The sequence below is a fragment of the Sminthopsis crassicaudata genome, chromosome 4 (assembly GCF_048593235.1).
Source record: "Sminthopsis crassicaudata isolate SCR6 chromosome 4, ASM4859323v1, whole genome shotgun sequence".
Lineage (NCBI taxonomy): Eukaryota > Metazoa > Chordata > Mammalia > Dasyuromorphia > Dasyuridae > Sminthopsis > Sminthopsis crassicaudata.
The window spans coordinates 465680424-465693650 of NC_133620.1; the positions used below are offsets into that span (position 1 = coordinate 465680424).

The 13227-nt window shown below is 51.7% G+C and overlaps 1 protein-coding gene across 7 annotated transcripts in view; it reads right to left on the reverse strand.

The window, feature by feature from the left end:
* Window positions 1–13227, reverse strand: part of CUX1 (cut like homeobox 1) — a 379575-nt gene that overhangs the window by 96153 nt on the left and 270195 nt on the right. For 4 of the 7 annotated variants that reach the window (XM_074264156.1, XM_074264158.1, XM_074264157.1 and 1 more), the window contains exons 12-15: window positions 6822–6880; window positions 3490–3538; window positions 2124–2220; window positions 444–1115 (exon numbers count right to left, since the gene is read on the reverse strand). In XM_074264156.1, the coding sequence (XP_074120257.1) occupies window positions 444–1115; window positions 2124–2220; window positions 3490–3538; window positions 6822–6880 (877 nt within the window). The remainder of the gene's footprint in view (window positions 1–443; window positions 1116–2123; window positions 2221–3489; window positions 3539–6821; window positions 6881–13227) is intronic. The other 3 variants (XM_074264161.1, XM_074264162.1, XM_074264159.1) reach the window with 2 other exon arrangements.

Genomic DNA, 13227 nt, shown 5'->3' on the forward strand with positions numbered 1-13227 from the left:
CAGGGCTGTCTCTGAACTCTCCTAAGTCTTTCCCTGGCCTTGAGGCCGACCCCAGTCAGCTCCTGCCGGGGTCCGACCTCTGCCGATTAACGGGCCGTGCGGTCTCGCCCCGGAGAGCGGTAAGGTGTGACGGAAGTGCCGCGGAAGGGACGCCTGCTCTGCCCAGGACCCGCTCGGCCGTGGGCGGCTCAGGCCAGCCCCCTCCGCGGCCCAGTGGCACTTACGCTAAGAGGTGTTAAGGGTTTGTCAGTTTTAAGCGGTTATTGGAACTGTTAGAGTTATTCTGACGACAATGACTATGGTTAGTGCACAAGCAAGGAAGCAGAGGCTTCCCCAGGCTAAGGACTTCCTCTGCCTAGACTAAGGGAGCTCGCTATGAGCTCGCGATTAATGTTCTGGCGCCACACTCCCCACGCGTCCTCCCAACAGGGAAGGGCTCTCACCTCTCTGCCGGCCCTGGATGCTCCGGAGAGCCAAGATGTTCTGCTCGTCCGACAGGAACTGCTTCATCTTGTGGAACGGCTCCTTGCCTCGCACGGTCAGCTTGTTCCACGGCTTTGGCCGGGCCAGGATCTCGCTCACGGACCCTTGCGACAGTCCCAAGACATAATGTCCAAATATCCGCTGTCCAATATTGTGCTTGATCAACTGTTCTTTCACCTGGCGCGCAATCTCGGCCGTGTCCATCTCCTCGCCTTCGGAGACGCTGCCGGCGCTTTCGGACTGGCTGGGAGACGGGGCCAGGCCGTTTACGTCGGGGCTTTGTTGTAATGGACTTTGGGAGGGGATGGAGTTTGTGCTGTATTGACCTGTTGGAAAAATCATGCTTGTGCTTCCGGCTTCCTGCATGGCCTTGGAGTAGAAGGACTGCATTAGCTGTCGCTGGAGGAGAGAGTTTAGTGCAAATTTTCCTGTAGAAGCCAGGGGTAGGCTGGGGCTTGCCAGGGATGAGCTGAAAAAGTCTTGACTTAAACCCGTTGGTGAGAACTGGTGTGTACCATTAGTATTGGAAACCTGCTCCCCTGGGTTGCGGGGCAACTGAGAAGGAGGGGAGGCCGGCAAAGCTCCAGGGCGCGGATTCTCAGGCTGGTCTTTCCCTTTTCTCCTGGCTGACCCTACAAGGAAGGTCAAACATAATGCATTATGGGGGATTAAAAAGGGAAAAACCAAGATCAAAATGCAAAGTTTGCCCCGCAAAAGGGAAAGTAGTGCAGATTTGTACAAGGGCCAATGGGGTGTGTTGGTTGGTTGGTTTGTAAATTGAAATTTTAATCAGCCAAACGAGGCCCCCCAAAACAAGCAACATGCATTTTCATGTTTGCACCTTTCTTGTACGTTGCAGCCTGGAGAATCCCCTTTTTACAGAAACTGAAATTCTCAGTGTTACATGAAGCGCGGTACCACACACAGTAAAGAGTCGACAGGGCGCACGCGGCAGGGCCGTTATCGGAGCGCTAGCCTTCGAGCTACTCCCCGAGGAACCCTGCCTGACCTGGAGCAGCGAGCACTGACATTTGTGGGCCAATGGATTCTCTCAACACCTGGCTCTGAGGAGGCTCTGTGAGATGTCTATCGGAGTGAAGGCACACACATTCTCAAGGAGGCAACATCATCGGACACCTTGACAAGTTTTCCCGACTCCCAGACCAGAAGCACAGCCAGTCCCGAAAAGCTAGGACTCCAACCAGCTACAAAAAGAGTTACCAGAGGCCAAGCGGGGGGAGCCTCCCCCACCCAGTAACGCTGACCAAAGCAAAGAACCTTTCCTGAGATTGGGGGTGGGGGGAGGCTACCGGAACACCAAAGAAACAGGACGACCTGGACCTTTGCTCTTGGCGGCAGAGCTAGGAAAGGAGTAGTGGAGAAAGCGTCTCCCACCTCGTCTACCACCTCGAAACGTCCTCACCAGAAATCTACCATCTCTACCGATCCTACCGTCTTCATCCTCATAGCCACTCTACCAACAGGGAGGAAGCAGGAAACCGTGGGAGGCCAGGACCTCACGGTCCAGGGCTTAGGAGGCGAGCCCCGGGCGGCCCGCTCTGTCCCACACTCACGTCTCCTCTTCCTAGCATCCCCTGGAAAACTAACCAAGTGCCAGAATCGAGATCCCATGAACCTACCGCTCAGGTCACTATTGGTAATTCGCAGGGTGGCGTTCTCCGACTGCAGAGAGCGGTTCTTCTCCAGCAGTAAGACCTCCAGCGGCTTGGACGCATCCTAGATCCAAGTCAAAACACGCCTTTACTTCTATGGTCAATTATAGCATCTGAAGCGGGGAAAAGGTTGGCGTGGGGCTAATGAGAAGGGGCGTGCTAAGAAGAGGAAAATCCTGTTTGAACCAGTGATGTGGGGCTGTAGCTAGCGTGGGGAGAAGGGACTTATCCTTCTCTTTTGATCTAGAGGCTTAAACCTTTAGATTCACGTTCCCAGCTTAACCATATGATTACGGATTTAGAGTAGACGTTCCTTGAGGGCTGCGGATGTTTCATTTTGGGTTTTGGACCTTGGTAGCTTAACGTGGTGCCAGACCCAAAGCGGGCCTTTTATCTGGGCTTATCGAATGGCTAGCTGTTAAGTATTCACCAGCCCCACCAGAAACTTGACAAAGTTACAAAGTGAACAAGTGGCAGGTCTTCTAATTCCCCATCTGCTGCTATATGAACTCAAACTTTCTAAGCGTCCTAGAAGTTTCACTGGAAGTATTCCGACAAACTCTTTTTCTTATTTTAAAATTTTAGTTTTAATGAAACCCTGTTGAAACTCTCTTTCTACTACAAGAGAATTAATTACTTCCTTAAAGTTTGCCTTCAACTTCAAGCCATCTGAACGCTCAATATGGCTGAGCAACTGGCCATTTAGCTCACAACGAGCCATCAGAAAGTCAAACTCAAAGCCATCCTTTCAGACCCTCCATGTTGGTGGCAGCTCCCTTTGGGATTCCAGGAGAAAGAATCCATTTGATAATTTTCCATCTGTAGTCAAATTAAAATGTATGAACGTCAGCATGCTGTTCTTTCGCCTTCCCAACTCAGAAGAATGGGAAGCTCAGATTTCTTTAAATATGGATATTCTCGGCAAATCAATATTAACCTTATTTTTTTAAAAAAAAATTTGCTGACATTCAATCCTAAATTTTATTCATCTACTTTCTTAGTTAAATCGCAACATAATTTAGTCTGAACAAGTTCCTAATTCAAAAAACATTAATAACATGTCTCTCTCTCGCTCTCTTTTTTCCCCCTCTACTTAATTAAAGGCAATTTGTGTTAACAAGGCTAAATGTTCAAGTAAGCTACAAATCAGACCATAGCACCAGCGATCAATTAAGTGCTGGTATTTTCTGTAAAGAATGAAGAGTCTTGGGCTAATTTTCTTAGACAATTTTCTAAAGTCTTTAAACGCTCGTTCTAGAGGAGAGTGAGCAGAAATAGAGAGACGACAGTGGCTCTCGGGGGGAGAGGTCAAAGGCGAAATCATAGTCAGTACCTGGGTCCCGGAGCCTTCCGATGGGGCGAATTCCATGGATTTCAGGATGCTGTGAAGGACAAAGAGGATGGCTTCATTTTCCATTTATTCTTTTCCTAGTAGCCACACTAATGAGCATTAACATGATCACTTTTGACTCTCCAGGAACATGCTAAGTGACAACTTTAACAACTTTCCTAGCAGTAATATAATCTGATCATGAATATAGAATAACTATTCAAACTACTTATTGGACAGAAAAAAAAACTTCTCACGCGCCACATAAATCACTCCATAGGCAATTCTGCCAGACCATTTGAGAGTATAAATTTACAGGTTAATAAGGAGAGAGCATTTTAAGCTGTCAGAAGCAACATGAATTTATTTGTGAAGCCCAAAGGGAACGGAAGGTTCTAACGAAGCAGGACGAGCAGGAAGAGGGATCACCGTGCCTCACGTACAGTACGGTGCCCGTGCCATTGGATGGCTGAGACAAAGCAATCTGGGGGTCAGGGCAGGGCAGGGCACAGATTATTTTCTGACCCCTGAAGGCTAAAGGCAGCCATTGTTCTAGGGAGATGCAGGAGAAACGTGGGGTATTCTCCACTGGCTAAAGGCACCAATGACTGACAGACGGAGAGATTGAACTTTGTCCTCTCAGGATGGAGGCAAAGATGGCACTGACTCATGTGGGGATGCCTGGGGGGAGGGGTCGGAGACGGCCACTCTGTAACTCTGAAGTTGGCCAGAGCTGTCTTGGCCATGGAGAGGTTAATTAACTGGCCCAGAGTCACAGAGTTTGTGCTCCTACCACCGAGGCAGAGACTCTGGCTCTTAACTTGCCATTTCATTGGTTTTAGGAATTCCTGGTGGAGACATTTCCTCTCAAGAGGCAGACTGGCCCCTGCAAAAGACCGACTTAGCGAGGTACCTGGGGGAATGAGAGTTAAGGACCTTATCCGGGCCACATGGCCGGCTGGGCTCCCAATGGCACTGGAGCCCCGATTGTCCCGACGCAGGGGTCAGCCCTGTTCTCTCTCCCCATCCCTCCCAGCCCTTCACTACTTTGCCATAATTCTCACCAGCCAAGAACATGACGGCCCTCCTTCTTTGTGACAATAGCCCTTTTGTGAGAGAGGCTAACTAATTACTGGAATGAACTGCTTTGATTTATTCTAGTATTTTCTAGAGGAGTTCAAATGCTGAGGGTCATGGGAGGCACTAATTCTTTCAGGTTTCATTGTTATCTAGGGAATTTACTTTTCTTTAAATTGCTGTACTGGGGAGGATGGAAAACATATCCCAGAGTTTTTATGAGGATAACTTTTAAAGTAAAAATAAAAAAAGGAGAGAGTGATGTGTGAGAGATGCAGAGAAGAAGGAGATAAAAGGGGGAAGAGAAGAGAGGAGAGAAGAAAAGAGCAAAGAAAAGAAGAGAAAAAGTAAAGAGAAGAGAGAAGAAAGAAAAGAGAAAAGAAAGAGAGGGAAAAGGAGAGAGGAGAAAAGAGGAGAGAATAGAAAGAAGAGAAGAAAAGAAAAGAAAAGAGATGGAAAAAGAAAAGATAGAAGAGGGGAAAAGACAGGAGAGAAGAAAAAAGGAAAAGAAAAGAAAGAAGAGAGATGAAAAGAGAAAAGAAAAAAGGTAGAAGAAAAGAGAGAAAAGAAGAGAAAGAGGAAACAAGAAAAAGAATAGAGAAAAAAACCAGAGAGAAGAAAAGAGAAAAGACGAGAGAAGAAAAAAGAAAGGAGAGAAGAGGGAAAAGAAAGGAGAAGAAAAAAGAAAGAAGAGAAGAGGAAAGAAAGGAGCAGGGTAGAACATAGCATGCTTTCTTTGTCTCTCAGCAGAGAGGGCCCCTTGGATAGGCTGGCCAGTTGCTGATGCCCAGTGGGCATGGGGAGGGATGCCCCTGATGCATCAGCCCCCACCCTGTGGCTCTGAAGGTGACAGTGCAAGCTCCGAGGCCCAGGTGGGTTTTGGAGCCTCCACACATCCTGGCAGTCAGAAGCAACCCCAGCTCTCAGGAGCAGGGAGGCTGCCCGATGGGGTCTGGGGCAGTGGCCTCTGCTCCCTGGCCGGACTAACTCGATGCAGGGTCCTCTGGTTCACTGTTCATGGGCCTTGGTCTCCGGCCTCGGGCCTCTGGGCCTGCGTTTAGCCCTGGCTGCCTGAGCCGGGTCCCTCTATTTCACAAAGTGCCCCTGAGACCAGGCTGAGGACGGGACGTGGCTGTGGAGACTTCACTGTCCCGACTTTTCTAAGAAACGTTTACCTTCCAGCTAAGGCATCTCTGGGGCCCCCAAGCCCTCCCCCAATTCCTAAGTGCAGCTTAACAGAGAACGAGTCCTTCTCCTCACCCCGGGGGATATTTGTGAGCCAAGAAATGGGCTGATGTTCTGAGAACGCCACAGGCCCCAGTCACCAGCGCACACAAAACGCTGGCGAGCTCAGGAAGTCATGGGAGGGAGGTTCTGGGGGACCCGAATCTAAATGGTAGTGACGTTGGTAGTGACTTCCACAAGGGATCCAAATTCAGCCAGGGCCAAGAGCGTGAGAACACACGGAGACTGCTGACCTCGGGAGGTGGGAAGATGTGTGTTCGAATCTTCCCGCCATCTCCGCCTCAGCGTGCTCATCTCTAAAATGGGGCCATTAACAGCATCTCCCTCCCTGGGCTCATGAGGATAAATCAAGATAATGTAAGAACTGCTCGTGCAAACCTCAGAGCTCTCCCTTGTCTGTCACCAACCACGGACGGTGGGCCAGGAGGCAGAGCCGTGCTCAAATCCTCCTGCTGCTGCTGCTCACTCCCTGCGTGACCAGGAGAGCGACTTTACTTTTCTGGGTTTCCCCACCTTGACGTGCAGGACTTGGATTTCAGGGCCCCATCCCCAATTTCACGATCCTGTTTATAGCCTATTACCTTCTCACTCCCTCTTCCTCCCCACTATTTTTTTTTAAAAAGAAAATCTCTGGATCCCTTCAAAACTCTGCTCACGTGACCTTTCTCCCCTCAAGCTGCCGCCCCTTCCTCACTCTCGCGTCTGCCTTTGGAAAATCACTTTGGATTTATTTTGAACATATTCCTCCACAGGCATATCGTCTCCCCTCAGAAAGGAAGCTTCCCCAGGGCAGGGCTCCTCTTCTTCCCAACCCCAGGCCCAGGCCTCGATTCCCATCAGGAGCCTCGTGAATGCTGCATTGATTTTGGTACGGTCCGATGGGGCGCTATTGGATGCCTGGTTCTCAGAGCCCGGCCGCCCTAGCAGGGGCCCTCAGGGGGACTTTAGCCGCCAGACCCGCGCATTGAACCAGGACCCCCCTTACAGAGTAACGCAACCAGCCGGCAACTTACTTTAATTCTTTCTTCACTTCTTCATAATCAGCCTGTCCTTTCAGTTTTTCTTCCAGTTGCTAAAAGAAAGAGAAAAGAGAAACTTTATTTTTCAGCAAAGTTTGAGAACACTTTATTGGCGAGGACGAGGAATGATGGGGCGCCTTTCCTCGAAAACAAACCCGGGGAGAGGCAGTGGGGAGGGGAGTGCGTCTCACGCTTGTCTCCGCCACGAATCCCGATCCCTGGGTGCCCTCGAGCCTGACCCACAAACCATGGCCAGAGCATAAAAGTGAACGCAAGCAGGGAAACAAGGTGGGTGCTTTGTAAACGAGAAGAGCTGTTAAATTTAGAAAGTACAGAACAGGCCATTGAGTCCAGGAAGCTTCTCAACCTCAAGCTTGAGCAGGCTGTCAAAGCCTGAAGACCCCTTCTCAAAGTGTTTTTAAATGTCTGAAGGGAAATACTAAGTTCCAGATAGAAGTTAATGAAGACAAAGAAGCCATTTTTTTCTCCATCCAAATCCGTGGTTAAAACTTCCTGTCGAGACCGACTCATACTTGAATCGGGAACCCGCTCTGCGGCAGGCCTAAACATGGGCTCTTCACTGATGAGAGCCCCCTGCCCCCCAAAGCTGCCCCTTTCAGTTGAGACAGCAGCCCCAAATCTGCCTCTGGGATTTCTACCTCTGGTTCTAGTATTTTCTAGAGGAGTGGGCCGACGCCCGCACTGCCCCCAGGACCTGGGTGACGCTCTCAGCGCTGTCCTACCGGCACGACACAGTCACTGGAAGGAAGCCCGGCAGAGAGGACCCGAGTCCTGTGCTGGGGCCATTCAACATCTTAATACAATTACGGCAATAGTTTGGGCTACGTAGACCAGGGGTTCTCTACAGCCCGCGGGGCAGATGCGGCCACTGAGGACGTTTATGCGCCCGCCAGGTTATGGCAAATGGGCTGAGGGGTGGAGATAGAGTGGGAGCTTTTGCTTTTACTCTAGTCCGGCCTCCCACAGTCTGAGGGACAGGGAACGGGCCCCTGTTTAAAAAGTTTGAGGACCACTGACCCTTTGGGAGGGTCTTGGGGACCGAATGGCCCATCCTCCGTCGGCTGGTCCAGCATCATATACGTTTGGGATGGGCTCTACAGAGGGACACTGAGTTGGAACTAGAGTTAAACAGGGAAGAGAGAGGGAAGGCTGGTGTTTGGCTCATGGCTTCCGACCCTTCCAAGCTGCCCCATGAACCACGGCTGGGAACCTTAGCCAGCTCCCTCTCCCCTGTCAATGGCTCTGTCTTCAGCTCCATCAGTGAGAGGCGCCACCTTCCTAGGATGGGCTCTCCTTCCAAAGCCTTCGCGTCCCCTTCTAACCTCCCCCATGCAGGATCCCAAGAAGAGCTGGGGCCGGATGGGCTTCTGGGAGGTCATCTCGCCCGAGCCTTTCATGTTCCAGTCCCCCAGAGAGGGGAGATGTTTGGCTCCGGGTCAACGGTCAGCGAGCGGCAGAGACAGCCTTCGTGCGCAGGGCCTCTGGCTCTTTCTGCCAGACCCCCATGGCTTCTAGAGCACCCCAGGAGGCAGCCCTAACAAGCCAGCATGTTCTTAGGGAGCACGTCTGAAGCGTTTTCACGGCAGAGCTTGCAGGATTTTGCGTTTTTTTTTTTTTGGTTCCTCTCTAAGTGGCTCCCACTGATTTCTGTTTATATCCTACATCTTTTGGGAAAAGGAAACAAGCACTTGACCCATATTAGAAGTCGAATTTCCCGGCTGTTCTGATTTCCTCATTCACCTGAAAGAAATCTGGTGCCGGCTGCAACCGAACACACCGAGCCCACTTATTTAAATGGCCTTTTCTTGTAGTTTATTGCACATTTCTTTGTGCATGAAGTCGTTCTCTCCTAGTTCCTGCCAAATGTATAGATTATAATGCTGATTTCAGTTATAATTAAATAGAGCGAGGATTCATTAGCCTACAAAAAATTCACAGAAGGTGTTCATAAAAAAGTGATTATTTCATCCTTTCCCGAGGGCCTCGGAGAGCAGAAAGTACGAAGATGCTGTCTGAGGACTTTCTGAGGACTGAGCACGGCCCTTTCTGAGAAGGTTACCAAGAGTCCCTGGGATGGATCCTGTGGCTCACTGCTGCAGGCCATTAGAGAAACAGAGGAAAAAGGGGGCTTCAAGGAAGAAAAGTGGCTCCTCGTTCGAAAGTTAGTGAGCATTTATGTAGAGCTTTGGAGTTAAATACTGCTTCACAAACAGGATCTCATCCAGTTTTCCCAATCTTGTTCTCATTCCCTTTTTTATAGATGAGGAAATAGTTGTAGGAGGGTAAGGGGCTGGCCAGGGTCACAGAGCTGTGACAGGCCCTGATCAATCGGCTTTCAGGACCCTCCGAAGCCCTCCTTGGAAATCTCTGGTGATTGAAGGGTCTTTCTTCATGGGAGGGCTGACACTCTCCCAGCCTGGGGGGCTCTCACCAAGCAGGGGTCACAGCCCCTCGAGCTTGCCTCTGATTTAGAGACCTTTCTAGCACCTTCCTTGTCTTGCCAATGAAAGCCCACCAGAAAACCTCGCTGGAGACGCCCTTGGGCCAGGAAGGAGCACAAACATAGGCCGAAGGGTGGAAACTGTCCGTCCCCCAGCACTTCGGTGGGTGCAGAAAGTTCTCTCGTCATGGCGCCAGTTTTCTGTGAGAGGCGTCAGGATGGCGAGGTGGGGGCGGGGCAGAGGCCCGGGGCACAAGCCAGGGGTCCCGAGCTGGTGGTCCCAAGTGCATTGTCTCCTTTGGGAGGGGCCTCTGAGGTCACCAACGGGGTCAGTCACAGATCTACAGAGATATGGGGCCTCAGGGGAGCACAGAACTCTACAGTCCAGAGGGAGGACGGACTCGCTCCAGATCCACAGTGAGCAGTCGGGGGTTAGACCGGCTCCCTTGGCCAGAGCATAATGGAGGCAGGGAGGTACAGGAGAGTCTGAAGGCTGCCTCCGACCGCTCCCGGCCACATCATCCCGGCAGGAGACGATTCTCGCTGGGAGTCCCCCGGGGACATCCAAAAGGGCCGCGGGAAGCGCGGCCTTCGGGTGGGGGGAGGGCTGTGTTTGAGCAGCCCGGCCGAGAAGGGAAAGGCGAGCAGAGGCTCCCATTCTCAGCTGTTCTCCAGAGGTGGTCACGGGTGAGTCTTGAGTGGCTTGACTTGGGCAGGAGGAGGTGACGGGGTGACCCCGATGGAATCTCTAAGGAGAGGCGACTGGTCGAGAGCTCATGAAGACCGCGAGCCACCTTTCAGAAGTGGGTCCTGTCTCCAGTTTGGCCTTAAGAACTCATCTCGGCTTTAGCAGACACTTTCTTAGTATCCTCAGAGCTCAGCGCTGGGCCTGGCACACAGCAGGCACCTAATAAATGCGTGTGGACTGGAGGACACAGTCGCGTGTGCTCTGCCAGATCCCCTGGACCCAAATACAGAGATGGTCTCAGAACAGAAGGTCTGGACGTGGCTCCTTCTCAGACATCAAACAGGCGAGGGCCCACCTCGGAGCCTGTCAAAGCGGGACAAATGGCTCCAGACCAAGCCCGGAAGCCGGATTTCAAGCCAGGACACTGAGAGCCCAGTGGCGGCTGGCCCCATTCTGCAGACAGGAAAACCGAGGCACAGAGGAGCGAGGCCCCTTGTCCAGGGGCCGAGTCTGAACCCAGGCCCTCCCGACTCCCACCTGTCACACGCTGCTGGCTTCTTCACAACAATGAGACCCCAGCTTCCCCAACCCGGCTCCGTGTAGGCTGGGGCTTCCTCATCTGCCAAAGGAGCTTCGCAAAGCACTCTGGGACCCCTGAACCGCTAAAGAGAGGCCAGCTGCCATTATTAATTATGACAAACATTAAAGGGAATGAAATTATAAGGGGGCTTACCAAAATAAATACAGCAATGAGACAAAGAATAACAAGGAAATGAGCCAAAACCCAAAGCGCTAAGTCTGGGAGAAACATCTCTGAGGAATGGGAGGGTCCTACGGACCAGAGCAGATCCGGGGGCTCACTTTCCCCGCCTGTGACAACCAGAGCCAGGCCCTTGTCCGGACGGTGCTGCCCGGGTGTACAATACAGACACTCCTGGGGCCGGGGTGGGGCAATCCGAACGAGAGCCACGGTTCCTGCCCAACAACGCCGCCATCCTCCAGGTACCATTGCCCTTCTCTGCCCCCTCCCCCACCCCCCTTCCCCCTAATAGCCCCAGGCCCAAATTCTCTTCCTACAGCTGCTCAAACCCTTCCTGACTCCCTCCTGCCCACCTTAGTCCCAGCTCCTGTTCCTCCCTCATAATGATTTCCTGTTTTTCCTCTCCATGCTTGTTGGTGCACTTTTGCTTGTCAGTAAGCACTTTCTCTTAGAATCTTCGGTTTTGTTCAGGGCTCACTCATGGCCCCCCCAGGCCGTCAGCCTTCTGGTGACTCCTTGCACTCATTTTGACTCTTCTCTTGGCCTGTAAGCTCCTTGAGGACAGGGGCCACCCCGTTTTTATCTTTAGGTTCCCAGCTGTCAAGAGCAGAACTTTGGGACGAAGCCTGGCGGGGGATCGTTTGGAGGTGGTCCCCAACGTCCGCCCCTTCGACCTATCTGCATCTCCCAAATCCCTAACGAGCAAGGGCAACCCAATGCCAATCAGAGAGGTCTCATTCACTAAAAACAAAAAAAATCCCATCTTCTCTTAGCCCGAATCGGAGTTAAGGATACAATTTGTACACATTGGGGGAAACCCTTCAGAACTAGCTTATTCAATTAACCCCACTCCTCTGGGGTAAGGGAGGCGGGCGCGTCCAATTGGCGAGGGCTAATGCGCTCGGTGCTCGCGCTTGCTAGCAGGGCAATCTCGACTCCTGGCGACAAGGGGTTAAGATAATTAAAATGAGAGAAGTCTTGTTACTAGAGGACATGTTTTGATTATTAGATCAGATAAAGATAAGGGAGCAATAATTTTGCAAGGAATAGTGTGGGATTGTTTCATTAACCACACAGTATTAAAGAATTCCCTCAAGATACGGTTAAAGAACATTAATTTGTGAAACTGTTTCACTTTTTGGTGAAGGCAAACATTCAAATCCTTACTGATTGGGGAACAATTGCTCTATAATAAAAGCGGAAGGGCCGGCGTGCCCGTGTCCCCCGGGCATCCCGCAGAACGTACTGGAGCCGGGCCCTGTCATGGTAACAAAGGCAAGAAAGGCAAATTACATAATCACGGTGTAATTGTGAGGGTCAAAACTGGCCACAACACGAGAAAATTAGATAGAATCGAGAAATCAAACATGACGAAGGGCACGCTTCAAGGGCACTCTGTGGGCAAGGCAAATAAGACGCCCAAGCTCCTGCCGAGGGCCTCCCCCGCCCCCGATCTGACACAGGGAGGCCGGGGCGGCCGCTCAGCTTGCCACGCTGGGAGGGGGATGCTGCTATCCTTCTGCCCTCAGCCTCGGCCCTCATCCCCAGGGCCCGGGCTCCTCCACAACGTCCAACTGGTCTTCGTAGCTCTGTTTCTTCCCTCTCCGGCTCACCTTCCTGAGGGTCCCCAAAACAATCTTCCTCAGAGTCCGGGGTGCCCAGAGTCATGGTGCCTCAGTGGGTAAGACACGTGCGCTTCAGCTTCGACGTCCGGTTTCCTTTGTACACGCCCATGTGCCAAGCCATTTCTCTTGGCACCTTGAACAAAGACCTCCTCCCATGCCTTTGCCCAGGCTGTCCCTGAGGCCTAGAACACCCTCCCTCCTCACTGCGGCCTCCCAGAATCCCTCATGAATGAATGTGGGAAGCACTTCCTGATTCCCAAAGGGGTCAGTGCCCTTTCCCTCCTCAAAGGGCCACGCATAAACTTCTCTCTTTCTGTGTTTCACCCTCGGAGGAAAATGGAAGTGCTTTGGGCTCGGGACCACGTGTCCTTGAAAAATGCTTGTTTGACCGTATTTCATGATCCTGTAAAGTGACAGTTTAGTGACAAAAATAAATGTGTCCAAGGGAAACCTGGACCATTTTGGGGGGATGATTAGTAAGGGCTTACACGAGAACTACTGCATCCTCAAGTGGATTCTGGGGAGTGCCAGGGCTTCCCAGAGCCCGACTGGCACCCTGGCCCCTTAACATGGTCGTGGTATGACAATGGGTGACGCTGCACTGCACGGCCACGGTATTCCACAGAGGTGTCTGGGAGGAGGTTTCTGTGCCAGTGGGCCATCCGGGAACCTCTCTCCCCAGGGCTGCCCACACACAAGGGCGCGGCCTCCTGGGCCTCCCAGCCGTGCTCATACACCCCCCCAGGGCCTTCTTTGTAAACTTTCCCTCCATGCCCTAAACCCCAGGAAAACCTTCAAGTGCTTTTTTGTGGTTCTATCTGGTAAAATGACCCAGCAGGGGGTACTGGAGAAAGGAGATTTATCCC